The sequence below is a fragment of the Phoca vitulina genome, unplaced genomic scaffold, assembly GCF_004348235.1.
Source record: "Phoca vitulina isolate PV1807 unplaced genomic scaffold, GSC_HSeal_1.0 scaffold5, whole genome shotgun sequence".
Taxonomy (NCBI): domain Eukaryota; kingdom Metazoa; phylum Chordata; class Mammalia; order Carnivora; family Phocidae; genus Phoca; species Phoca vitulina.
Window position 1 is genome coordinate 75,565,527 of NW_022589708.1, and position 27,997 is coordinate 75,593,523.

General features: G+C 40.4%; 2 protein-coding genes across 6 annotated transcripts in view; both read left to right on the forward strand.

Moving 5' to 3' along the window:
* SPATA13 (spermatogenesis associated 13) overlaps nt 1-27,997 on the forward strand; it is a 142,349-nt gene that overhangs the window by 15,905 nt on the left and 98,447 nt on the right. The window contains exon 1 of one of the 5 annotated variants that reach the window (XM_032403332.1): nt 25,373-25,464. The exons of 3 other annotated variants lie outside the window; for them this stretch is intronic. The gene's annotated coding sequence lies outside the window, so the exon portion shown is untranslated. Of the gene's footprint in view, nt 1-25,372; nt 25,465-26,546; nt 26,619-27,997 lie in introns of those variants that run through there. One more of the 5 variants, XM_032403329.1, reaches the window with a different exon arrangement.
* On the forward strand, nt 20,081-26,115 carry LOC116631370 (U6 snRNA-associated Sm-like protein LSm5). The gene is made up of 4 exons (XM_032402521.1): nt 20,081-20,105; nt 21,489-21,550; nt 22,038-22,116; nt 25,800-26,115. Exons 1-4 carry the CDS (start codon nt 20,081-20,083, stop codon nt 26,102-26,104), a joined length of 471 nt encoding a protein of 156 aa, XP_032258412.1. The 3' UTR covers nt 26,105-26,115.

Consider the following 27,997-nt stretch of genomic DNA (forward strand, 5'->3'; position numbering starts at 1 on the left):
CCCTGCTTGTGTTCCCTCTCTCGCTGTGTCTCTATCAAATAAATAAAATCTTAAAAAAAAAAAAAAATTGTGATAAAATTCATGTATCAAAATTTTCCATCTTAGGGGCGCCTGGGTGGCTCAGCTTGGGTCATGATCCCGGGGTTCCGGGTTCGAGCCCCACATCGGGCTCCCTGCTTGGCGGGGAGTCTGCCTCTCCCTCTGCCTGCAACTCCCCCTGCTTGTGCTCTCTCTCTCTGTCAAATAAATAAATAAAATCTTAAAAAAAAAAAGAATCAAAATTTTCCATCTTAGCTGTTTTAAAGTGTACAGTTCAGTAGTAGTAAGTACATTCACATTGTTGTACAACCATCATCACCATCCATCCCCATACCGTTTTCATCTTGTAGAGCTGAAACTGTGTACCCATTAAATAGTAACTCCCCATTATCCCCTGCTCCCAGCCCCTGGCAGCCACTAGTACATTATACCAAAATTTCTTTATGATTTTGATTATTATAAATACCTTGTGTCTGTTGAATCATACAGTATTCGTATTTTTGTGACTGACTTATTTCACTTAGTAGAATGTTCTCAAGGTTCATCCATGCTGTAACATATGTCAAAATTTCCTTCCTTTTTAAGACTGAATTGTTATTGTATTGTATGTATATGCCATATTTTCTTTATCCATTCTATTGATGGACATTTGGGTTACTTCCACCTTTTGGCTATTGCTATGAGCATGGGTGTATGAATGTCTCTTTGAAATCTTGCTTTCAGTTCTTTTGGGTTTGTATAAGTGGAATTGCTCAATAATTTCTAACTTCATCTGGCTGTGTTCAGAGAAGCTATTTTGTATGATAGCTATCTTTTTAAGTCTTAATTTATGACCTAACATTTGGTTTATCCTGGAAAATGTCCTGTGTGTCCTTGAGAAGAAAGTGTGTGCTGTTCTTGGAGGAAGTGTTTTGTGTCTGTCAGATCTAGTAGTTTATCATGTTTAATTCTCTTGTTTCCTTACTTCTGCTTGTTCTGTGCATTACTGTGAGTGGGGTATCGAAGTCTCCAAGTATCATTGTGGAACTGTATTTCTCCCTTCAATTCCATCAGTTTTTCCTTCATATATATGTTTTTGTGATCTGAAATTACCAATGTTATTTTTTTTAAGTCCAGCATAGTTAACATACAGTGTTTCATTAATTTAGTTTCAGGTGTACAATATAGTGATTCAGCAATTCTGTACATGATGAGTGTACTCTTAATCCCATTCACCTATTTCACCCATCCCACCACCCACCTCCCCTCTGATAACCATCTGTTTGTTCTGTATATTTAAGAGTCTATTTTTTTGTCTCTTTTTTTCTTTGTTTTGTTTCTTAAATTCCACATGAGTGTAATCATATGGGATTTGTCTTTCTCTGACTTACTTCTCTTAGCATTATACTCTCTAGATCAACCTATATTGTTGCTAATGGCAAGATTTCATTCTTTTCTATGGCTGAGTAATATTCCATTGTGTATATATATCACTTTTTCTTTATCCATTCATCTATCTATCTATGGACACTTGGGCTGCTTCCATAATTTAGCTATTGTAAATAATGCTGTCATGAACATAGAGATGCACATATCTTTTTGAATTAATGTTTTCATATTCTTTGGGTAAATATCCAGTAGTGGGATAACTGGATCATATGGTAATTCTATTTTTAATTTTTGAGGAAGCTCCATGCTGTTTTCCATAGTGGCTGCACCAGCTTGCATTCCCATCAACAGTGCAGAAGGGTTCATTTTTCTCCACATCCTTGTCAATACTTGTTCCATCTTGTGTTTTTGATTTTAGTCATTCTGACAGATGTCATTGTGTTTTTGATGTTCATTTCTCTGATGATGAGTGATGTTGAGCATCTTTTCATGTGTCTGCTGGCCATCTGTATGTCTTTGAAGAAATGTCTGTTCATGTCTTTTGACCATTTTTTAATTGGATTGTTTGTGAGGGTTTTTTGGTGTTGGGTTGTATAAGTTCTTTATATATTTTAGATACTAACCCTTTATCAGATTGTCATTTGCAAATATTTCTCTCATTCAGTAGGTTATCTTTTAGTTTTGTTGATAGTTTCCTTTGCTGTGCAGAAGCTTTTTATACTGATGTAATCTCAATAGTTTATTTTTGCTTCCTTCATATATTTTGATGGTCTGTCATTAAGTGTATAAATGTTTATAATTGTTATATTTTCTTGCCATATTGAATGTTTTATTAATATATAATGTCCTTCTTTGTCTCGTGTAAACTTTATATACTTAAAGTCTGTTATGTCTGATATTAGTATAGCCATCCCTGTTCTCTTTTGGTTACTATTTGCATGGAGTATCTTTTTGCATTCTTTCACTTTTAGGCTTTTGTGTCATTGGGTATAAAGTGAGTCTCCTGTAGGTAACATATAGTTGATTATGTGTTTTTATTCATTCTGCCAATCTCAGTCTTTTGGGGGAATTTAATACATTTACATTTAAAATAATTACTAAAGAGGGACTTCTGTCATTGAGCTATTTGTTTCCTATATGCCCGATAGCTTTTTTTTTTTTTCCTTCACTTCCTGGATTACTGTCTTCTTTTGTTTATAGTTGATTTTTTGTAGTGAAATGTTTAAATTCTTTTCTCATTTTCTTTTGTGTATTCTATAGCTATTTCCTATTTTTTTAAGATTTATTTATTTGAGAGAGAGAGCAAGTGCACGCACGAGCAGGAGAAGGGCAGAAGAAGAGAATCTCAAGCAGACTCCCCACTGAGCCTGGATCCTGAGGCAGGGCTCGATCTCACAACCCTGAGATCAAGACCTGAGCTGAAACCAAGAGTTGGACACTCAACCGACTGAGCCACCCAGGTGCCCCTCTATAGCTATTTTTTTTGTGGTTACCGTGGGGATTACATTTAACGTCCTGAAGTTGTAACACTCTAATCTGAATTTATGCCATCTTCACTTAATAACATATAAAATCTCTGCTCCTTTATAGGTCCATCCCTACCCCTTTTGGTTGTCGATACCACAAAATTACAACATTATACACTCTGAACCCCAAAACATAAACCAATAATTCTTTTAAACGCATTAGCCTCTTAAGTTATATAGACACAAGATTTGGAGTTATAAACCAAAGTTACAGTAATACTAGCTTTTATAATTTCCCATGTATTTACCTTTATTGAGATCTTCATTTCTCCATATGGTTTTGAATTACTGCCTAGTGCCCTTCTGTTTCACCTTGCAGGAATTCCTTGAGCATTTCTTGCAGGGTAGGTGTAGTGGTCACAGACTCCCTTAGTTTATGTTCATCTGGGATGTCTTAATATCTCCTTTACATTTGAAGGACAGGTTTGCTCGATATGGGATATTTGGTTGACAGTTTTCTTTTAGCCCACTGTCTTCTGGCCTCCAGAGTTTCTGAGGAGAAATCTAATGATTTTGTTAAGGATCCATTTTATATGAGGATTTCCTTCTCTCTTGCTGTTTTATTATAATGTGTCTCAGTGTAAGTCTTTGAGTTCATCTTACTTGGAGTTTGCTGTGTTTTGTGAATGTTTATATTCATCACATTTGAGAAATTTTGAGCCATTTTTTCTTCAAATATTTTCTCTGCTCCTTTTTCTCTCTTCTGTGATTCCCATGATGTGTATGTTGGTCCATTTGATGGTGTCCCACAGGTCTCTTAGGTTCTGTTTGCTTTTCCTCAGTCTTTTTCCTTTCTGTTCCTCAGACTATAATTTCCATTGTCCTATCTTCAAGTTTGCTGTTATTTCTTTTCCTTGCTCACATCTGACTTTAAACCCTCTCATGAACTTTTCATTTCAGTTATTTTAATTTTCAGCTGGTGAATTTTTTTGGTTTCTTTTTAGGTTTTTCAAATCTCCTTACTGATATTTCCATTTCATTCATGTTATTTTCTTTACTTTTTCCACATGTTCCTTTAGTTCTTTGAGCATCTTTAAGACTATTATTTTAAAGTCTTTGCCTAGTAGATCTGCCATCGGTGTTTTTAAGGGACATTTTCTTTTCTTTTCTTTTTTCTTTTTTCCCTTTGAATGGGCCATGCTTTACTGTTTTTTTGTATGCCTTGGGATTTTTTTTTTTTCTTTTTAATGAACACTGGACATTTGAATGGAATAATGTGCTAACTCTGGAAATCAGATCCTCCCCCTTCCTCAGGGTTTTCTGCTTTTTGGTATTGTTTTTGTGGTTTTGATTTTTATAGGCTATCTCTGTGCTGGGGACTGGCCTGAGGTATAAAGTTAATGACTTCTCATTATCTGAGCCTTTCTGTGGGCATGCTTGGTCACTTTCTAATTTTCCCTGTATATGCAGTTGTATTGAGCGTCCTAGTCTTTAATGTCTGGCTCCCTAAAAGGAAAAACAAAATATGGAGCTAGGGGAGAAAGGAATACAGGTTCCTTTAAATCTCCTGGAAGACACTTCAGTCAGAGAGGGAGGGGCTTGCAACAATGTGGGGGAGGTGGAACAGTAATAGCTGCCTGCCTCCTTGTCTGCACTTCTGTGATCAGATGCAGCAATCAGCCATCAGAGCACAGATCCCTGATATTTAGAGGGATCCCTTTTTGCCCACCCTGGCTCCTATAAACTATGTGCAGGTTGTTGCAGGAACACAGATGCAGCTGCCTGCCACATAGCTGGGAGTGGGGATGGGTAACTGCTGCACACAGAGCTGAAATTGACCCACATTAATGGCAGTTTACTGTCCAAGTCTTCCCCTGGAAGTTGCAAGCTTTCAGTGGTATCCAGAATTCCAAAATGGTTATATTAGACAGATTCTACCAGTGCAGTTGTTGTCTATGTGGGAAGAAGGATTTCTGCTGCTTCCTATTCCACCATATTCCCAGAATCCTCTTCCTCACTTGGTTTTAATTTGCATTTTCTGATATATAATGATGTTGAACATCTTTTTGTATGGTTTTGGGCTATTGTATAACTTTGGAGAAATATCTATTCGAGCTCTTTACCCATTTTTTTTTAAAGATTTATTTATTTATTTGAGAGAGAGTACATGTGTGTGGGAGAGTGGGGGTGGGGCAGAGGGAGAGAATCTTCAAGCAGATTCCCTGCTGAGCTTGGAGCCCAGCCCCAGGCTGGATCTCACAACCAACAAGATCACAACCTGAGCCGGAACCAAGAGGTGGTCACTTAACCGACTGAACCACCCAGGTGCCCCTCTTTCCCCATTTTTTTTTTTAAGATTTTATTTATTTATTAGAGAGAGAGAGCGCACGAGCACAAGCAGGGGGAGAGGCAGGCAGAGGGAAAGGGAGAAGCAGGCTTCATGCTGAGCAAGGAGCCCGATGTGGGGCTCAATCCCAGGACCCCAGGATCATGACCTGAGCTGAAGGCAGATGCTCAACCCCCTGAGCCACCCAGGCGCCCCCTCCCCATTTTTTAATTTGGGTTATTTGCCATTTTGTTGTTGAGTTATAAGAGTTTTAAAATTTATTCTGGATACTAGACCTTTATCAGATATATGATTTGCAAATACTTCTCTCATAGGTTGTCTTTTCACATATTTAGTAGAGTCCTTTGCATCAAAGTTTTTCATTTTGATGAAATCCAATTTACCTATTTTTTTTCTTGTTTGTGCTTTAAGTGTTCTACCTCAGAAACCATTGCCTAATCCAAGGCCATGAGGATTTACTCATATATCCTCATCTTAGAGTTTTATAGCTTTAGCTCTTAAATTTAGATCCCATGCTTCATTTTTACTTAAATTTGTATATGTATGAAAGAAGGATCCAGTTGCATTTTTTTGCATGTGGATATGCATTTATCCCAGCACCATTTATTGAAAAGACCATTCTTTCCCCATTCAGTGTTCTTGGCATCCTTGTTGAAAATGAATTGACCATGAACATGAAAGTTTATTTCTGGACTCTCAGTTCTGTTGCCCTTGATCTGTATGTCTGCCCTTATGCCAGCACTACACTGCATTGATTAGTATAGTTTTATAGTAAGTTTTGAAACTGTAAAGTGTAAGCTCACTAACTTTGTTCTTTATCAAGATTATATTGGCTATTCTGTGTCCCTTGATTTTAATATGAATTTTAGGATCTGCTTGCCAAATTATGCAAAGTAGTCAACTGAAGGGTTTTTTTTAAATTTTATTTATTTGAGAGAGAGAGAGAGAGAGAGAGAGAGAGTGAGATAGCACGACCAGGGTGAGGGGCAGAGGGAGAAGCAGGCTCCCTGCTGAGAAGGGAACCCGATGTAGGGCTCAATCCCTGGACTCCAGGATCATGACCTGTGTGCATACATGCACATGAGTGTGGGGGAGGGGCAGAGGGAGAGGGAGGGAGGGAATCTTAAGCAGGCTCCATGTCCAGCATGGAGCCCGATCTCACTATTCTGAGATCATGACCTGAGTGGAAACCCAAGAGTCAGACACTTGACTGACTGAGCCACCCAGGTGACCTGTCAACTGAGTTTTGATTGGAATTGCATTCAGTCTGTAGATTAATTTGGAGAGTATTGCTCTTTTAACAATATTAAGTTTCCATTCCATGAATCACTTATTGAGATCTTTATTTCTTTTAATAATGTCTTGTAGTTTTCACCATATAAGTTGTACACTTCTTTTGTTAAATTAATTCGTAAGTATTTTATTCTTTTCGATCCTGCTACAAATAGAATTGCTTTCTTCTTTTTTTTTTAATAGAGAGAGTGCTAGCTTGGAGGGGGGAGGGGCAGAGGGAGAGAGAGAATCTTAAGCAGACTCTGCATTGAGCACGGGGCCCAACGTGGGGCTTGATCTCACGACCCCAAGATGATGACCCAAGCTGAAATCAAGAGTCAGACACCTAACTGACTGACCCACCCAGGTGCCTCTAGAATTGCGTTCTTAATTTCCTTTTTGGATTGTTCACTGCAAATGTATAGGAATACAATTGATATTTTTAATATTTATCTTTTATCTCACAACCTTCCTGAAATTATTAGTCCAATAGTTTTTTAGTGTTATCTTTAGGACTTTGTACCTATATAAGGTCATGTTTTTTTGCAAATAAAGATAGTATTACCTACTCCTTGCCAATCTGGATGCCTTTTATTTCACTTTCTTGCCTAACTGCCCTGGCTAGAACCTCCAGTACAGTGTTGAGTAGAATTGGTGACAGCAGGCATCTTGCCGGGTTTCTGGTCTTGTGGGGGAAAGCATCCAGTTTTTCACCATTAAGTATGATGGTTAGTTTGTGGGTTTTATGTTGATACACTTTATCAGGTTGGGGAAGTTCTCTTCTACTCATTTGCTGAGTGCTGTTATCATGAAGGGAAGTTTAATTTTTTTAAAGATTTATTTATTTATTTAGAGAGCATGAGTAGGGGGAGGGGCAGAAGGAGAGGGAGAGAGAATGTCAAGCAGACTCTGCACTGAGCGTAGAGCTCGATGTGGGGCTTGATCCCACGACCCTGAGATCATGACCTGAGTTGAAATCAAGAGTTGGGCGCTTACCTGACTGAGCCACCCAGGCGCCCCAAGTTTAATTTTTCAAATGCTTTTTCTGTTGAGATAATCATGTGATTCTTTTTGTCTTTTATTGATATGGTGTAGTATATTAACTGATTTTTGAATGTTAAGCCAACCTTGGTCATGATATATAATCATTTTTATATGTTGCTGGATTTGGTTTGCTGGTATTTTGTTCAGGATTTTTTGCATCTGTATTCATAAGAGATACTAGTTTGTGTTTTTCTACTCTCGTGATGTCTTTTCCCATTTTTGTTATGAGGGTAATGCGTTCTCCTTTTCTGTTTTTTTTTGGGGGGGGGAAGGAAGACTTTGTAAAGAAGTAATTCTCCTTACCTTAACATTTTTTTTTAATTCCTAAAAGAAGTTACCCCCTTCACATTGTCCTTCCCCCCAGTCACTCTTTTTCATCTTTCATGGCCTGTGTAGTTGGATCCAAAGTGCTCTGTGATGCATTCTCTGATTATTCTTGCCTGTGAAGCTGGTTTCATTGCTAAACTTCAGTCTCAGTCATTAATGCTTAAGTCCCATTAGCATACTTAACTACGTACTAGGTTGTTACAGTCTCCTCTGTTTCATGCCTGTTCCTTTTGTCTGCCGTACTGATTGTGAGCTTCTTGAGAGCTGTGACTGGGTTCTCAGCTTCACACATTGTCCTGACATACCCAGCACCTTGCAACAAGTAAAAGTGGAACATTCTATCCAATTACTTAGATTTAAAGGCTCTGAAAAATAATCTTTTTCAAGATTTCTTAGTACTTATAAGTGTGTGTGTGTGTGTGTATGTATTATGTATTTGTATACACGTTTTCACATGACTGTGTGCATTATTTCAAACATAGACCTAAGTGTAGTTAAAAGAGAATTTGGGAGGTAACACTCCTGAGTCCCGATTCTGACTGTTCTAGATAGATACTGGACTCTGAGGCTTGCTGTTAGTCTGTTCTTTCATACATTATATGGAAATTGGTGTGAAGATTAGAATAAAATTAATTATTAATTCAGTGCTTTGTGCTAGTAGGCACTCGGTATGTAATGACTATTTAACTAATAGCTTAAGCTCCTTTTAAAGAATGAATCTGATATGAATCATACTTTAATATTTGTATTTAATATTTATCTGATATTAATCATGTTCTGATAGTTGAAATTCTAGATGATTTGGTTAAAAGTCTTAAATTTTGTTTAATAGCTGATTAGCTGAGATTTTTCCTTAATACTTTGACATAAGAGTATTCTTTTTTCCATTATTATTATTATTATTATTACTTTTTAAAGATTTTATTTAATTATTTGATAGAAGAGTACAAGCAGGCGGAGCGGCAGGCAGAAAGAGAGGGAGAAGCAGGCTCTCCACTGAGTAGGGAGACTGATGCTGGGCTCAATCCCAGGACCCCCGGGATCATGACCTGAGCCAAAGGCAGACGCTTAATCGACTGAGCCACCCAGGTGCCCCTCTTTTTTCTATTATTTCTTTGGAATGTCTCTAGAAGCTGTTGCTATAACTTTTCCTTGACCTATGTGCTTGAGGAAGTGCCTAAAAGCGTGGGCTCCAGAGCCAGAGAGCCTGGATTCAATTTCAGGCACTCACTAGCCAGGTTAGTCTCCCTACTTCCTCCTCTGTCTCACAGGAACAAGTACCTGCTTCTTAGGGCCCTTTGGGGATTCAGAGAGATACTCAATGAGAAACCCTTAGCACAGGACCTGGCAGTTGGTCAGTGCTGAATGTTAAGTAATTGTGTTCTTCATATTTATTGTGTCACCAGCACCTTGCATAGTGTCTAGCATTCGATAAATGTTTGAGTGGACAGTTTTGTTGAAATTATTAACCTACCCTGTGGAAAACTCTTTGGGGTTTTTGTTTCTCTGCAGGAAGAATCCTACACTGGGAAGGAGGCCTGGCTAGGTGAGCTGCAAAGCTATTTCTAGATAGGCTGAGAGTCTGCATTGGGAAGGGTCCTTTCCATCACCGTGAGTTTAAAGATGAGATTAGCAAGGCTGGGATGCTGTGACTTTATGGTTATGTGTTTATCCTGCCTTAGCTGTATCTCTTAATTTTTTTTAAAGCGTCCTGTCTGGTAAATTTGTGTGTTTCTAATAGGGTTAAATAGTTAGCTGTGCAGATTTGATCAGCATTAGAAAACTCACTGTGTCGTTCTACTTCATTAATCAGGCCTGTTAAACAGAGCCTAGTCCATTAAAGCAAACCCAGGGAAGCCCAGAGGAACTGCTGCGGTGACCATCATGATCTTGGTCCCTGTGGCGGCATTGGTACATACAGAGGGTTAGCGGCACGCAGCATGCACCATTATTTTTGTTGCCACATTTGGGATCAGAGTATGTGAAGCTTCTGAAGAAAGACATCTACTCACATATATTCCTTATTTATGATAACTCGCCGGAAAGGTAGAGAAGATTGCTACGTACACACATGACTTCAAAGTTGTAAGGGTAAAGCCTTTTTTTCAAGTTATTATTATTATTTCTAGTATTCTCTCAGGTGCTCTGCCTGAGTCTAAATGTTTTCATCTAGTTTTCTTTCGTTTGCATGTGGAGGTTGTTTGAGCAGAGAGCTAAATGTTTCAGATATAAAATCATGTAAACTGAACATAGATTTGTCAAGTATAATGAATACAAATTTCCTTCAGGGTAGACCTAATTCTTCACTATTTCCCTGTGGAAAACTGCCATCAAACCAAACCAAGATTAGTGGTAGAACTAGAAACACTTGACCAGGTTGTCATCACTTCTTAAACTTAGTATGCAAAAAAAACATAATGTTCAAAAGTTGAAACGCTTTCTATGTGGAAAATTGTCAAAAAGCTCCGAGGAGAGGCTTTTGTTACTTTATAATGTTCTCCACTGGCTAATAACAGTGGCTTTACCTGTGAGCCCACCTGGACTGAGAGAGGAAGTGAGGTGACTGCATTCCTCTCTACACTGGGGTTACAATTTTGCAGAGTTCATTCTAATCCTGATTTTGCTCTGTGTGATTTTTTTTTTTTTAGTCATGTAAGCTTTCTATGAAGCAGGCATTTTTCCTCCCAGTGTACAAATGAGACTAAAAGCTCAGTGAGATAAGATAACTTGCTAAAAGTCACCCAGAAAACCTAATTTTTTTTTTTTTTTTGAGGGGCAGAGAAAGGGTGAGAGCGAGCAGTGGGGAGGGGCCGAGGAAGAGAGAGCGAGAGTCTTAAGCAGGCTCCACGCCCAGTGCGGAGCCTGATATGGGGCTCAATCTCATGACCCTGACATGACCTGAGCTGAAATCAAGAGTTGGGTGCTTAACCCGGGTATCCACCCAAGTGTCCTTGGAAAAGCTAATTTTTTCACAGGATTGTTGTGAAAAGTAACATAGAATTGAGTGCTAAATGGAGAGTGGCTAGAGCTCTGTGGATTTCATTATTTGTGGTAAGTGTTGACTGCCATGTTTGAATGGCAGATTTTGAGTAGCTGTCTAGTATCAGTGCTTACTGAGAATGACTTATTTTGAGAAATCAATGTTAAACTCATCTGGATGTTGAAATTCATACAGTATTCTCTGGGAAGAATTTTTGGTTCTATCTGAACCCAAGTGGTCAGATTACTTATCTCTTGAAACCAAAACCATTCAGCTCCCAGCCCCTGTGCCTGTTGAGTGGATCAGGGATGAGCCCAGCAATCATCAGTCAGAACCTCTTAGTGACGAGCAAATGTCTTCACATTTATGGGAAAGTGTGGGAAAAAGCATACACATAGGGCCAACCAAATTGCACAGATTATCACTTTCTTGTTATTGCCAGTTTTGGTTTTCCTAGAGTGTATATTTAACTTGTTGAGTTTTTTTCTCTCTGGTGTGTAATTGTTGTTATATATTAACTTAATGCCAGGCAACAGCACGAACTTACAAATCACACTGGTGGGTTTTTGTATTCCGTGTAGGACAAAGTTCAAAGCTCTGATAATTTCATGGTCTGAGCCCTCTTACGGAGCAACTGGGCCTAAAATAAAATCATACCTACTGTGGCATGACCTGTTTCGTGGCCTTTCGAAGAATTGGAAAGGTAGAATGGGTCCAGTCTGTTGTTTTTAAATGAAATAGTTCTTTCTTTAGTTATCTTAATAAAGATCAGAGTTAAAGGAAAATCCATTGTTTGGTTATTGTTTGAGTTTAAGGTTAAGTGGTGGCGTCTACAGAAAGTGACCAGTGCTTTACTATTGTAGGATTTGAGAATGCGTTAGTTAGTTGTTAGCTTAGGAAATAGCTAACGCCTTTCAGGTCAGGCCCTGGGAATCAGTCTTTTGAAAAGTGCATTCATGTAGCATTATGTTTTCCTTCTCCAGGGGACCTACTCTATAATTGTATTTATTACCAATGTGGGCATTTACCCCCTTTATGAAACTTAATATAGGCCTTTCCTAATAACAGAGACCAGTGTACCTCACTGTGACATGTGTTTGTGGCACTGAGTGGATGCTAGTTTGTATTACAAAAGACTGTACAGTAAATGCTTTTGTTTGTAATAGTTCTCAACACATGTGATAGGCACTCAGTAAAATTCTATTACTTTATCAAAGATTTTTTTTCCATAGGGATTTTATTTATGGGCGATGTTCTGCCATGAGCATGACTTTTAGGGGCCTGTAATTTAGGTTTTCCTGATTCAAGGCTATAATTTCTTCTGAAGCTACCTGGAGATCCATTCAGTAAGAAATAAACCAATGTAGAGAATTAGCGACTGAGATTTGAAAGGGCCAAATTAAGTTATGACTTTCTTGTTACCTCTGGAAATAATTGCTCCTTTAATTTAAAATCCATTAGCAGCTTTCTGTAATTTTTGGCTTCATGATTATCGGTAGTTCTGTATATTTAGTCTTTTAATATGGTCTCATTTCAGAAACCTTAAGCAGATCCTTGGTTATAACATAATAGGCATGGTATTTAAAAGATCGCGTGATGAATTTTATTGAAGGTATCTAATAACCTAGATTTATCAAACCTTGCCAGAGAAATAGAACCAATTGTATGTATGTATTTGTGTGTGTATAAGTGTATGTACCTGTGTATGTATGTATATATAGAGAGAAAATGAGTGAATGAATGATTGGTTTTAAGGATTTAGTTCGTATAGTTGTGGGGGCTGGCGGGTCCCAAATCTGTAGGGCAGCTCATCAGGCAGGGAATTCCAGCAGGAATTGATGTTGCAGTCTTGAATCAGAATGCAATCTTGAGGCCAAATTCTGTCCTTTGCCTGGACCTCAGTGTTTTAAGGCCATCTACTGATTGGATGAGGCCCACCCACATTATGGAGGATAATCTGCTTTATTCAAAGTCTGCTGATTTCACTGTTAATTACATCTAAAAAATACCTCACAGCAACATCTAGACTAATGTTTGATCAAAAAACTGGGCACCATGACCCAGCCAAGTTGACACATACAATTAACTATCACACTACCACATGGGGAAATGTTCATGTTACAATTTACCTGTGGGCATGGGGAAGTCATCTTCCTTTACCTGCCTGCTTCCATGATGTAAAATTAACTGCAAGGTAAGTGTGGAAAGTTAGAAAGTTGGAGAGTAACCCCAGGAAAATTAGATGCCATAGCAGCAGTTAGAGATTAGTTGTATGATTAAGGATAGAATTTCAAGGTATGACAAGAATATGCCGAACCCATGTCATATGGTTGCAGGGGCTGAGAATAGTCTTCAAACAGAAATAGGTGTGGGAGAGGGAACAGTGACAACAATTCAGCAAAACCGATGACAGACTACCCCAAAGTCCCAGAACTGAACACAAATAGAACTTCAGCGGTGCACTCTGATTTAAGATTCCAGCAGAAATGATGTTAGGTTGTCATCAAGTTCTAAATCATGCCACCGTGCCAGGCCCAATAGCCAGAGAGAGGTCACCTTCCAGAATTTCTCAGCCTTAAATTTCAGAAAGCAAAAGGAAAGTACAGTCATGTAGCAGGCACATTAATTTTCTGCATGGAAAATCCAGGTTTTGGAGAGAAGTCCTCTGCAAAGCAGCTTGTTTGACATGGGCACCAGAGCCATTGGAAAAAAAAAAAAAAAATCAAACAAATTGAGAGAAAAAGAAAGCAATATACCAAGAACTAGGATAGCAAATAGCCATGCATTTGGTTTTTGTATATCCTCAGGGAATTCTAATTGGCGAATTTATCAAGAAAGTGATTTCATTTCTGCAAAGCCACACTTAATATGCCCTTGAGTTGAGAGAGCCTTAGTATGGGTCAGATGCGTAGGTGTGGGTTTACGCAAACGAAGCAGAATCAACAAGGAGCCTTTTATGAATCCCTTTCCTTTAGGAGGCTGGTCCAGCACACACCGAGTTCTGTGTTCTGACACATTGGCAGGAAACTCCTCTTTTCAAAGCAGGGGTACCTGTACTGTCACTGGTCATGCACCTCCAGGCTTTCAGAGCCCACTAAGTCCTTTACTGTCCACAGGAAGGGGCAAGTAATAGGCAAAACCAGACATCTTTTTCTGTTGCAGAATCATTCCTGCCTCAGTTGTGCATGAGTCATTCTTAAGCTTGGGTGAAGTCGTTACAGCTCTCAACTGACAGGTGACTGCTTTTCCGAGTAGCCCTAGCTCCCTCTGGCCCCCAGCTGGCTTTGTGAACCCACAGACCTTGCCCCGTATCTCTCCACCCACCTCTTCCAGAAGCTTGGCAGGAGCATGGGACACACCTGCCCCTCTTCTTCACTGACTTTATTTCTAAAGCCCTTGCACATGATGTACTTCAAGTAATGAAAGTACTTTCCCTGTTAAACAGTGATTTCATGATTTTCAAATCCATGGCCTTTCGTGGTACCTCTTGATTTCTCTGCAGCCCTGACCCTTGTGAATCTCTGCCTCCTTCTTGAAACTTTGCTTGGTGCCTGTGCCGCCTGCTTTCTCTCATTCTGCTTCTTCCCTGTAGGTCTCTGTACCAGCTCTTCCCCTCCTTGGAGGTGTTTCTCAGGATGCTTGTTTCCAGCGCCCTCCTCCTTCTCAACTCCAGCCATTCCCATGGCCCTCCTCTGACCTCGTCCCCCCTTACTCCATGTGTCTCGTTAACACTTGGGTGTTTTGAGTCAAGACCCAGAGTTCTGGCAGGAGTATGTGTTTAATGTGGTGGACCCTGGGTGTGAGTGACAGCACAGCTACCTTTCTGTCCTAGGACCGAGTCGCCTAGCAATGGCATACGTATTACATACAGGCTCTGAGGGACAGAGCTGGTCTGAGTTTGTCTCCCAGGGTGTGATTGTGTGATTGGGGTTAGGGTGGTGGCGCAGCAAAGGCAAGATTTGGTTGTAGGAGGAGGTGTCGTGTGAGGCAAATCTTGAAGATCTCATAGGATTTTGAGAGGCTAACACAGCGAAGAAAGCCTTCTGCGCGGGTAGAACAGTGTCAACAGGCAGGGGAGCAGAAGACACTTGTGGAGACCCGCAGGTAGTCCAGGGTGACTGAGGCCAAGAGCATCTTCATATGGGAATAGCATGAAAGGAAACAAGTTTTTATTTTTCCTGCTGTTCTCAAAACACCACACACTGTGCCTTGCACCTCATAGGAGCTCCGTAAAGTTTTGAAAATAGTTGAAAGTAAGAGTGGGTATGAATGATGAGAGCCCTGAAGGCTAGACCAAGGAGATTACATTTTAATCCAGGGAGCTGTTCAGAGTTGTTGAGCAGGATGTTGAGTGTGACTGGGGATGCCCTTCAGGAAACTTCATCTGGCATTTGGGCACTGAATGGACTGGAGAGTAGAAAAATGGAAAACTGATAACAGATCTTGGTGAGAGGTAAGAAAGCTCTGAGGTGGGAGACCAGCAGAGGAAGTGGATGTGAGGGAATGAATCCAAAGATGTGGGGAATGGGGGTGGGGACAGGGAGATGGAGAAGTGCAGGATTCTCAAGGCTGTGGGTATGGGCACCTGGGAGAAGGGAGATTTTGTTGACACTGGGGGACTGCTGAGAAGAGCACTTGAACTTGGTTGCATCTGAGCACGAGAGGGGAATCCTGGTGAAGAGGCTCCCCGAGTGTTAGAGCAGGAGTGGTTCCAAGAGTGTCGGGAGGCAGCTGCTACATGAAAAACCTAGCTGTTTACCCACACAGAAGTTGTGCTGGGTGATGAAGAAGATCGAGGAGGTCTCATCCTTCATAGGGTTTCCGGGTTGGACACTGTCGGATAAGCAATCAGAGAATTATAATATGTTGAGACAAGTCTAGAAGGGAGGAAGTACTGAGGATTATAGAAGCATGAGAAGCAGAAATTTGAGAATAGTTTGTAGAGGAGACCTACACTGTCAGTGTTCAAGTTCCAGGCCCATCCCATCCCATCTGTGCATCCATGTTTCAACAGCAGAGTCTTGATGATGCCTTATTAATCTTTGCCACCTTCCAATTACACGAGCTCCAGCGGCTTCACCACACACACTAGGGTCTTCTCAGGACAAGGATTCTAAGATGGTGACACTGCAGCTGTACATGGTGGGGTCTGGGACGCCATTGATGTCAGATGAGTGCCAATCCAGGAAATGATTTAAACATGCTGACAGGTGCCCTGAACTTAGCGTCATTCAAAACACAGGGTTTTTTAACAAAAAGAAGGAAAAGTCCATGCAGCTAAGATCACCTTGGGACTTCTCTTTCTCTGATGGCCTGCAAGAGCAGGCTCTCTGCAGGAGAAGATGCACATTGTTGGAGTATTAGAGAACCAGCCAATGAAATATGACGGGTGTAGATGGGGAGGTAGACGGGTGCCGTAGATACTGGCTGTAGCTGGTTCCTGTGGGCTCTCAAGTCATTCATAGACCATGGAAATGGATAACTGACTTCATCCAACCTCTACTTCTCCAGTGACCTTTTTAAGGATGATTATTTTATTTTATTTTAAATATTTATTTATTTAGAGAGAATGAGTGGTGGGGAGGGGCAGAGGGAGAGAGAGAGAGAGAAGCAGACTCCCCGATGAACAGGAAGCCCAACTCAGGGCTTGATCCCAGGTCTGGGAGCCGAAGGCCGAGAGACTTAACCGACTGAGCCACCGAGGTGCCCCAAAGGATGATTATTTTACATCTCAAACTTATAAAAGTGTTAGAACTCTGGTCCTTTAGCAACCACATATTCAACATTTCACCACCAACTGGTTTGGTCTACTCTATTAGGTTGGAAAGACAATAATTTCCTCTCCTAACACTGCTGTTTATTCTGTGGCTGAGTCACTTGTACACTATCTGCCTAAAGGTATGTGGCATCTTGCCTTCACCTGCAGGACATAGATCAGAGATTTCATTTGTACCTATGCAAGGAGCTCACAATGGTTTTCTTATCTGAAGAACAGTTGCAAAATGTTTGTTTATTGGAACAGGAGGTAAAAACAATACATCTGTAAGGGTGAATTATGTCTGAATTCATAGGAAGTGGACAATACAGACATTTATTTATTTATTTATTTATTAAGATTTTATTTATTTATTTGACAGAGAGAGACACAGCTAGAGAGGGAACACAAGCAGGGGGAGTGGGAGAGGGAGAAGCAAGCTTCCCGCCGAGCAGGGAGCCCGATGCGGGGCTCGATCCCAGCACCCTGGGATCATGACCTGAGCCGAAGACAGATGCTTAACGACTGAGCCACCCAGGTGCCCCGTCATTTATTTATTTTTAAAAATTTTATTTATTTGTTTGAGAGAGAGAGAGAGCACATGAGCAGGGGCAGAAGGAGATGGAGAAGCAGACTCCCCTGCTGAGCAGGGAGCCTGATGCAGGGCTTGATCCTAGGACCCTGGGATCGTGACCTGAGCCAAAGGCAGACGTTTAACTGACTGAGCCACCCAGGTGCCCCACAATACAGCTTTTTAAAACAGTTTTCCCATTTCTTCCCCTCTTAGCCTTTGCCAGTCACTGGTCTGCTAGTCTCCATGGATTGGCCTGTTCTTGACATTTCATATAAATGGGAATCATGTAACATGTGTCCTGTGTTGTGACTGGCTTATTTCACTTAAGATAATATTTTCAGGGCTCATCCACATGTAGCATGCATTAGTACTTCCTTTATATGGCCCAATAATATTCAGATCTGTGGGTATGTCCTATTTGGCTGCTCCCTGCATCAGTTGATGGATACTTGGTTTATTTCCACATTTTAACTATTATGTCTAATGTTGTTATAGACATTCATGTACAAGTTTTTGTGTGGGCATGCGTTTTCAAGTCTCTTGGGAATATACCTCGGTGTGGAACCGCTCGCTGGGTCATATGATAACTCTATATTTAATATTTTGCAGAACTGCCAAACTGTTTTCTAAAGTAACTGCACCAGGGCACCTGGGTGGCTCAGTCCATTAAGCATCTGCCTTTGGCTCAGGTCATGATTCCAGGGTCCTGGGATCAAGTCCCACGTCGGGCTCCCTGCTTAGTGGGGAATCTGCTTCTCCCTCTGCCCCTCCTCCCATCTCGTGCTCTCTCTCTCTCTTTTTCCCTAGTGCGCGCTTGCGCCAAAATAAATAAATAAAAATCTTTAAGGTCGCTGCACCATTTACATCCTCACTAGCCATGTAAAGGGGTTCTGATTTCTTCACATCCTCATCAACACTTATTGTCTGGAACAATACAGTATTATAGCAAACTTATAATCATTTAGGCACTGATTATCTATAAGGTGGGTTTTCTAGGATTTTGGTTTCTCTGTGTCCCAAGTAACTGATTTGTCAGTTTTGCTCTAATAATCTCCAGTTTCACTTTCCTGGGGATAGGCAGGTGAAGAGAACATGGGAGAAGTTTCGCTGGTTAATGTAGGTACATATTAACCCCTGTTGACAAGTTGGCTAGAAAGGTTTAAGGGGGGGAAAGGCTGAATGTATCAACTTCAGTGAAGTTTTGGGTTAGTGACAAGCGCTCCCCGTAGGACTGGGGATATATTCTTGGGTACTATGCTAATTTATAAATTTGGGGTTTTCCTTTATGAAAATAGTGAAAACTAAGCATGTTCCATATTATCTGGATGACTGCCATATAGGGAAAACTGAAACTTAATTTTAGTGCCTTTGTGTTTGAGTTTGTTTGGTGCGAAGAAATTCAACAGAAGTGACGGGGCACTTAATGCAGAGTTTTAAAACCCTCTCCAGGGGCCTGGGGTAAATTCTAAGAGTTTCCTGTATTACTCGAATGTGGCGAGGAGTGGTCACGGTGAGTACTTCTCTGGTGTTTTCGAAGAAGCCCTTGTAATGACAGTGAGATTGAAGGCACACTCCCAAAGGGTCGAAGGCTTCACACAAAGAAGCCTGTTGCAAGCGAACATTACTTTGAAGTGTTCTGCGACAATCTTTAACCTTTACGTGAATTTATATTCTGTTTCATAATATTTACATAATCGATAACTAATATTCATTGAAATATAAAATAAAGTCTTAAATTACATAACATCAAATGAAAATAGCTGCCCCTTTCCCCAGCACACTAAAAAAACTTCCAATTTATGTAGAACAAATTTTTTAATTGTCCTTTTCATGTCATCCATACATTTCATAAATGTTGATTCGTCCCTGCTGTGGGGCCATAAAAAATATAAAAGATGTTACCCATTCACTTTAAGATCCTGGAAGGTACTTGAGGAAACAGTACCAAGATGTGATCCAAGAAATCAAGTGCAAGTCAACATAAAACGAAAAAGGCAACATAAAATGAAAAAAGAGGCGAGGATGCTATGGAAAGAGATTTTTGGGCAACGTGCTTAAATATGTGTGAATCAATTGCTGAAGATGACAGTTTACAGCTGGAAGGACCTGAGCTTACATCCCTGTGCTTAAACTTGCCTTATGACTTTGGTCAAATGACTTACCCTTTCCAGGCATCACTTTGTTTCCCCCAAGGGATCATGCATTTTTAAGTTCTTGTTGGAAATTTCTAGAACTAGGTCAGTTTTGAGAGGCAATGGAGTGTGGTAGAGAAGAGGTCAGATTTTGTTATTTCATCAGGGTTCATCACCTCAGGCCTTCTACTGTGTGGCTTTGGGCCTCTCTGTAAGTCTCTAGGACTCACCATACTCATACATGAAATGAAGGTAACTGGAATTGCTGGTAGAGCAGAGACAAGAGTAATGAGACTGTTCGAGATCTTTTTACTGGTCTGGGCATTTGATATAGAATCTGGAGAATGAGTAGAGCAAAGAGAACATGACTAAGAACCATGGAAGCTAAGTAGGTCTATGTAATATATCGTAATATAGTATCTATACTAATAGTCTATAGAAAAAGAAGAGAGGTAGAAAAGATAGAAAGCACTCAGATGATAGAAAAATAGAGAAGAGGAGACTTTAAGAATCATCACTATGGGTTATGATGTTCTTAGTCAAGTAAAGATTGCAGTTCATTTTAGAAATAATTCTGGTTTCTTCTTTGCCTGTTTGTTCATATACATGAACAGTCTATTACAATGTCTGGTACCTAATGTTCATTAAATATCATTTACTTTCTGAAGAAATTGTCAGGTTAGTAGGGAGTAGTATATTTCAAGAGACAATAATAGGCATGCTTTCTAAATTAGACTAGAATGTTGGATTGAGCAGAAGAAGGAGTTGAGTGTGAAATGAGCAACCAGCTGCCAGGCGTGGGTGAGTAGTGATCAGATACATTGGAAAAGTAGGACTAAGTTATTTGGAAATCTTAACTTTGTGATAAAACTTTATTTGTTTTAATTTTTGTTAATTTTTCAGTCTTTAGAAAAGACTCCTGTTTCAAGGAAGACAAGCCTTTCATTCTGCTCTCTGAAACCCCCATACCAGCTACATTAATTAACATTCATATGATAAAGTAGTTAAATGTATGATAATAGTGACAAAAATTGTGACTTAGACAAAATAGAAATGATAAAGATGGAAAGAGTAAGTGGCAAAATGGTGATTAAATATAGATTAAGTATATCAAACAGTTTTCAAGAGGAGCAGAGATTTATATAGTCTGTCAGGAAAGGGCTGCTGAAATGTTTGCTAAGTTAGAGACAAAGCTAGTTAAAGTCCTACAGGGCAGTAACCTGTGCAGTATGTTCTCTGCAAGGCAGAAATTATTTGCATCGCTGCTGGACAAAAATAATCTACAAATTAACCTGTAACTTACCTAATCAGTGCTAAACAGCAAGTCAGAATAAGGTCCATTCTTCTAGAGAATGGAAGAATCTTGGGTGGGCCTGTTAGATCTGCTATGGTGGGATCCTAAAAGGTGGCTATCCTTTACCTTATTTTCATTTCTGGGTAATTAGAGATTAGAGAGGGCCATTAATACCACCCAAATTACTAGGATGTATGGGACTGTCCATTGAGTTCCCTATGTCTCTCAATGTGCATGGAGTCTTCTGGAGGCAGATTTTTGTCCTGGGCTGAAATCCTGCACTAACATGTTTGGTTTCTTTTTCTTTTTGAAGATCTTATTTATTTATCTGAGAGAGAGCAAGTGAGCATGAGCAGGGGGAGGGGCAGAGGGAGAGGGAGAGAAAGTCTCAAGCCAATTCCCTGCTGAGTGTGGAGCCTGACACGGGGCTCAGTCTCATAACCCTGAGATCGTGACCTGAGCCAAAACCGAGAGTTGGGACTCTCAACCCACTGAACCACCCAGGAGCCCCTATATATTTGGTTTCTCTAAAACAGAACCATTGCTCTTCCAACAACTAACCTTCCCATTTTTCCTCTCTTGTTTTTTCATTTTGTTTCTAAACTGACTGTACTTAAATGTCAGGTCCTCACAGCCTCTTCCCCGCCCCCTCAACTCCCATATAGACTTATGGAAAGTCACTTTGTAAAAAAGCAGCAAGCCTATTTCAGATACAGATTGCTTTGCTGTATGTTCCAGGGACAAGAGAAAAAAGTCTAGAGGTCTCTGAAATGCTTTGCCACTAAATCCTTTAGACTCTGGTTACAAAACCTACAGTATTCTCTCACTGAGTTATTAAGTTTGGTTTGGAATTAATGTAGGAGTACCCCTCTCTCTCATTCTTGTGGCAGTCTACATCAGTTTCCTAAATAACTGTTGTTTGGAACTTAAAACTGGACGTAGCCTTATTCAGGTAAGTAGGTGGGCTTTGTTTTATAGTCTCTTCTCTTTGTCCTTGTTTTACAAAGCCCAGGTACTGTGTGAGCCTGTCTCACATGTGATCTTTAGGACCTGGAAACTAACTAGCTCGGCAAAGTTAGAAGGTTCCCAGGTGAGAACCAGAGGGCATCCAAGATGGGTGGTGTCCCTTCCTACAGGATTTGTCTGCTGTTTATGTAAGGATTGGATTTTTAGGATCTGTATTATATATTGCAGGATCAGAAAACCATAAAGGTGGAGGACACCTCAGAGGTCATGAATCTAGCCCCACACTGTTCGTGGTCTGTGGTCCCAGCTACTAAGCCCACCTTTGGTGGAAAGCATGAACCTCCCTAGATGGCATGTTCTGTTTCCTTGATTGTTCATGAATTCTCTGTCCCAGAATGAAAGCAACCTCATTCTGTGCACTGATTCTACCCAAGGGTACACATCCAAATAAATCTCTATTCCCTCTTACATAGGAAAACCATTGTGATATCTTCCCTAATAGTTGTCTTTTTAAAGCTCAGAATCCCAGAATCCCTCTACTGTTTGTGGAAGGTAATGGGTGGCAGACAGCTGTCCAAACAGATTTGAAGTTTCTCTGTTTCTTTTAAGATGTGGTACTTGGAACTGGATATATTACTCCAAATTAACAGACCAGTGTATGGGTTTAGGGGAGGGATGAAAAGACTGCTCCGATCAAAAGATCTATCATTTGTGTGGACCAGGAATGTATTGGAATTTCTGATATCTGGGTGACATTGTCCAGTCACATCAGCTCTCTGGTTCATTATATCTTTGGGTTCTTTTTGAACTAAATTGCTTTTGTGTCAAGTAGTCCCATCTTAGCCATGTGGAAATCATTTTTAACTTTAACCTAATTTTTAAAACCTCATAATAAACAGCACCATTAATGACATATAACTTTCATCAGAGTTATTGGCGGTTTAAGAACCTAGCTCTGGAATCAGAGACCCTATAGGTTCAAATCCTATCTCCGTTGCTTATTGACCTTGAGATGGTTCATTGTGATTGTGTCTGTAAGGTACTTCCCGTGGCTCTTGGCACGTGGTCAATGATCAACAAATGGGAGCTGTTTCTACCCTCTTTGCCAGACTCCTGCTGAGCTCAACAGGCATTATCCTATTTAACCCAACTACAACTTGAACAATACTCTTACTCCTTCTTTTTTCAGATGGAGGAACTGAAACTCAAAAGAATTATGTAAGGGGCGCCTGGGTGGCTCAGTGGGTTAAGCGTCTGCCTTCTGCTGAGGTCATGATCCCAGAGTCCTGGGATCAAGCCCCCCATCTGGCTCCTTGCTCAGTGAGGAGCCTGCTTCTCCCTCTCCTCCCTGCTTGTGCTCTCTCTGTCTCTCTCTGTCTCTCAAATAAATTAAAAAAAAAAAACAAACCTTTAAAAAATAACAAAATAGTTATGTAACTTGTTCAAGGTTATATGGCTGCTGAGTGGTGTGTTAGAAATTTCAGCACAGGGCGCCTGGGTGGCTCAGTTGTTAAGTGTCTGCCTTCAGCTCAGGTCATGGTCCCAGGGTCCTGGGATCAAGTCCCACATCGGGCTCCCTGCTCAGCGGGAAGCCTGCTTCTTCCTCTCCCACTCCCCCTGCTTGTGTTTCCTCTCTCGCTGTGTCTCTCTCTGTCAAATAAAATCTTTAAAAAAAAAAAACAACGGAATTTCAGCATAGGTCTATCCGATGCCAAATGATTGGCACACCTACTTAGCTTTATTATGTGGTATGTTATTTGTATTAGTATTTTCTGACCCATTCTTTTAACCCTTGTCTGTCTTTTTTTTTTAATTTTTTATTGTCACGTTAATCACCATACATTACATCATTAGTTTTAGATCTTGTCTGTCTTTTTAAAAACCTATTTATTAAATATTTAACTTATATAAAGAATATTTGTAACATACGCGTGAATTTAAAGATTAACAACACGTATGCATTACCCAACCTGAAATATAAAATGCCACCAACATCTGTAAATATTTTCTCCTTGTCCTCACCCTGCCAACCCCTACCAAGCAGTAACCATTATTCTGAATTTTGGGATTATCACTTGTTAACTTTGTCTTATTGGTTTTCCACATATAAATATATTCCTAAACAATATATTTTCATATAACTGTCTGGTTGAATAAGCATAACATATGAGATGTGGCCGTGAAGCAACTTTATTTTTTTGTTCCCTGTTGTCCCTTTAAGTTAGCTCTGTGATTAGTTCTTGCCATGCCCTCCATGGAGACTCAAGCAGTTCCCATGACTTTTCTGGTCATTTTTGGGTCGTAAGAATCTCATTTCAAGTTGGAAAAAAAAGCCAAACACAGTACTCTACTCATTCCTTCAATTGAAATGCTCAACTTCATGTAATAATCGAACTTTAATCTTGCTTTAAAATTGAGGCTCCTGACATTGGCAGGGCATGTCTCACCTCCTTGTCCCCTGCCCCCAGGCCCCCAGCAGTATTGTAGGCCATCCCAAGCCCTTGTTCTTTTACGTGGATTTTAAAGTCAGCTGGTCAACGTTATGCACGTATAGAGCCTGGATTTTGATTGGAGGTATTTTTGAATCTTGATGTTGTAATGGTCGTGGTTCTCCCTTTACCTTAGTCAGGTTAGCATAATTGTTAACCTAAGAGGTGGTTTCTGGGCACTTCTCTAGGTGAGCAAGGACCCTCTGTGCTGTGTTCAAAGCTCTCAAGTAGTAGAAGGTGTGCGTCGCTGGCCTGACCGTCCCACTCCATCAGCGGCTCTTTATGTTTTGAATTAATATACTTTATTTTTTAGATCTTTAAGTTTACAGAAATATTGATTGGGAAGTACAGCGTTTCCAAATACCCCTATCCCCTGCATGCAGTTTCCCATTATTAACATTTTACATCAGTGTGGCACAATGAGCCAAGGTTATTAAATCTGTTATTATTAACTAAAGTCCATAGTTTATGTTAGGGTTCACCTTGGTGTTGTGCAGTCTGTGGGTTTTGACTAATGTATAATGATGCGTATCCACCATTATAATATCATACAGAGTAGTTTCACTGCCCGAAACATTCTCTGTGCTCCTCCTATTCATACGTCCTTCCCCCTTAACCCCCGGCACCCACTGATCTTTTTACTGTCTCCATAGTTTTGCTTTTTTCCAGAATGTCATATAATTGTAATCATACAGAATGTAGCCTTTTCAGATTGGCTGCTTTTAAGGTTTCTCTGTTTTTCATGGCTGAATAGCTCACTCCTTTTTATAGCAATAAAAACCACTGACTGCAGTGATATCCCATTGTCTGGCTGTGGTACAGTTATTTATCCCCTCGCCTCTTGAAGGACGTCGTGGTTGTTTCCCAGTTTGGGCAATCATGAATAAAGCTCCTCAGGTCCTCATTTGTAAAATGAGACATTGAACAAAAGTCTCGATCATTTCCAACAGTCAAAAATCCCATCTGTGAAGAAACCTGACTACCAGGAACAGGAAAATTAATTTGGGCGACATTTTAAAGTCAGACCTAAGCGGTCCCCTGAGGGGAGGACGCACACGAGGAGGAAAGAGAAGGGTGGCCATGAGGTGAGAAAGAAGCTTTGAATGAGAAAGACTGGATAGAGCTGCGAGCCTATGTATTATTTTAATTAATTAATTAAAAAGTGTGAAACAAAACCAAGAGCAGCAAAAAGCGTAGCTGGAGGTGGAGGAGCCGCGTCAGGCTGAGAGAATGGAGGAATTTTCCAGAGGGGCTGGTGGTGGGAGCCAGGGCCCCTGCTGCTCAGTTTATGGGACTAGTTTGACAGGATATAACCAATTTGCCTGTGGAGCTATTAAGGAAGGACAGACAGCAGCAAACATGCACGAATGTATCTGCTCAGCTGGCCGGACAGCAGCATCTACTTGAAACGGTAGGAACAGCAGAGATCACTTTTAACCAAAAACACTTTAATTTTAGTCTTCAAAGAACAAAGTGTTCTTCTTTTTCCAAGATAATAATGATTAACTTACAAAAATGGGCATTTACTAAAAATGCATCTTCAAAACATTGGTGGAGGTGGAGGAGCCGCGTCAGGCTGAGAGAATGGAGGAATTCCACAGAGCCTGTCATGGCGCCTGGAGCTCTGTTGGTAGCTCCCACCCGCCTGTTCCTCACACTGAGGTAACTTAGACTCTATTCTGAATCTGACCCAAGGAGCTGCGCATGGAGAACTCGCCGGGCCTGAGAGTGCGGCTTCTCCGTGAGAAACGTCTCCACCTACTTCCGGCGTAGCCCGGGCGGCTGCCGCTCCCGCTGAGCTGTCCCCGCTGCTGCCTCTAGAGCGTGTGCACGAATGTGTAGGATCAAGACTTCACACTGTGGTGAAGGGTGATAAAGAAATTGTTGGAACACTTTCGGGATTTGATGACTTTGTCAGTATGGTACTGGAGGATGTCACTGAATTTGAAATCACGCCAGAAAGAAGAAGGATCCCTAAATTAGATCAAATTTTGCTCAATGGAAATAATGTAACAGTGCTGGTTCCTGGAGGAGAAGGTCCTGAAGTATGAATGGATTTCCTTGACTTCCTCTGTTTTGTCTTATAATGACAACAAGATAGAAATTTTTTTTTTAACCTTTTAATGTTTGGATTCTGTAAAGCTAAGTTTCCCGTTAAAGGGAAATGTTTTGAAGATGCATTTTTAGTAAATGCCCATTTTTGTAAGTTAATCATTATTATCTTGGAAAAAGAAGAACACTTTGTTCTTTGAAGACTAAAATTAAAGTGTTTTTGGTTAAAAAAAAAAAGAGAGAGAAACCTCTCTACCTTTTGGATTGCAGCCAGGGTATATCCCAGAAGATAATTTTTTTTAGAGAGCTCCTGATTGTTCTGTTGTGGGAAGCCTTCTCTCTGGGGCTCTAATGGAACCAGGTTTCCTCTCCTGTGTAATTGAGGGCTGAGCCCTGGAGAAAAGCTCAAGTCCAAACGGGCAAATACTAAGAAGTCAAGATGTTTCTTTTAAAGTCCCTTAAAAAGAGTGACAGAAAAACCATCAAGAAGGAAGACCTTTTCTGAGATTGTGGGTGAGGAGGATGGAAAAATGGGGAGGCATGTTACTGACTTCTCTGAGGTGGGGATTTGGGAAATATATTGTGGCTCTTGACTGAAATTCATGACCTGGATGCTTGCAGTAAATACATGCTTTGCCATGAATTTTGTGACCTGTTGTCTAAATCCTCCTCAGATGTTTATTAGATTAATCGTAAGGCAATTATGATTCCTGTTTTTTATTTTGTACGTTTAACAGCTTTATTGGTATTTTTAGTTAACTCATTTTAATTGTAGTTCAGTAATTTTTAGTAGATTTACAGAGCTGTGAACAGCCATCGCAACAATCTAATTTTGAAATGTTTCCACCATCCCCAAAAGAAACCACATGGCCATTTGTAGGCGACACTTGTTTCCTCCCCTGGCCCCTGGCAACCACTAATCAGCTTTCTGTTTCTATAGATTTGCTCTCTGGGCATCTCAGTATGTTGCTAGAACCAAACAGTACGTGGGCCTTGTGTCTGTCTTCTTCTTAGCCCTGTAAGGTTTTACTTAGCTTTTGAGGTTTATCCACGTTGTAGCAATATTTATTTTTATACAAGTAAAATAAGTGACTTTGCAATACGTGACTCATGTCTTCTGTACATCTGAATTTATTCTTGCTTTTAAAAGATAATGGGTACCGATATTATTTTGTTGTGTGGTGGTGAGCTTGTTTTTTAATTCTTCTAGGATTAAATCAGAAGGACATTAATGATCTCATTGTGCAGAAGAGTCTGATCTTCCTGTGACTGGGCCCCCAAGCCCTCTTTTGATTGTAAAGCTGTACAGCTACACTAAATGGGCGGCTGTAAATATTTTGCCCGTGACCATAAAGGGCATTTGGTCCCACAGCGAACAGCACATTCTTGAGACTAGCCTCGGGACAAATGTCTGCTTGAGCACTTTCTCATCTGCACCATAGCTGGGCAGGGCATCCTGCCAGCACAGTCCCTGGAACCCAGTACTGGCCCTGGTCAAAGACCTAAGTTCCTATTTTTTAACTTTACCTTTCTTTGGGGTACAGTATTGGAATGCTCCTGTGACTTTTTTTGTGTGTGTGCAGATTGGAGAAGAAAATTAAAATTGAGATTTAATACCTGAAGGGAGTAGGAGGAAGAATCTTGGAAAATAATAGATAATAGGTCCAATATTCCTATTGAGAAGATGTAGGTAGAAGACAGTGACAACTCTCTCATTAGGCAGGTTTTTTTTTTCTTTTGTTCTTCTCTTTTTACATTTCCTATTTTTTAGGATAAGAAAACTTCAGCAAAGGTAGCAAAGCACTCACGAGAGACCAGAATAATGTTACGAACAACCACTTACTTTGTGAACTAAAGAAGAGCATAATGCTGAAGCATTTCACGTGTTTGTC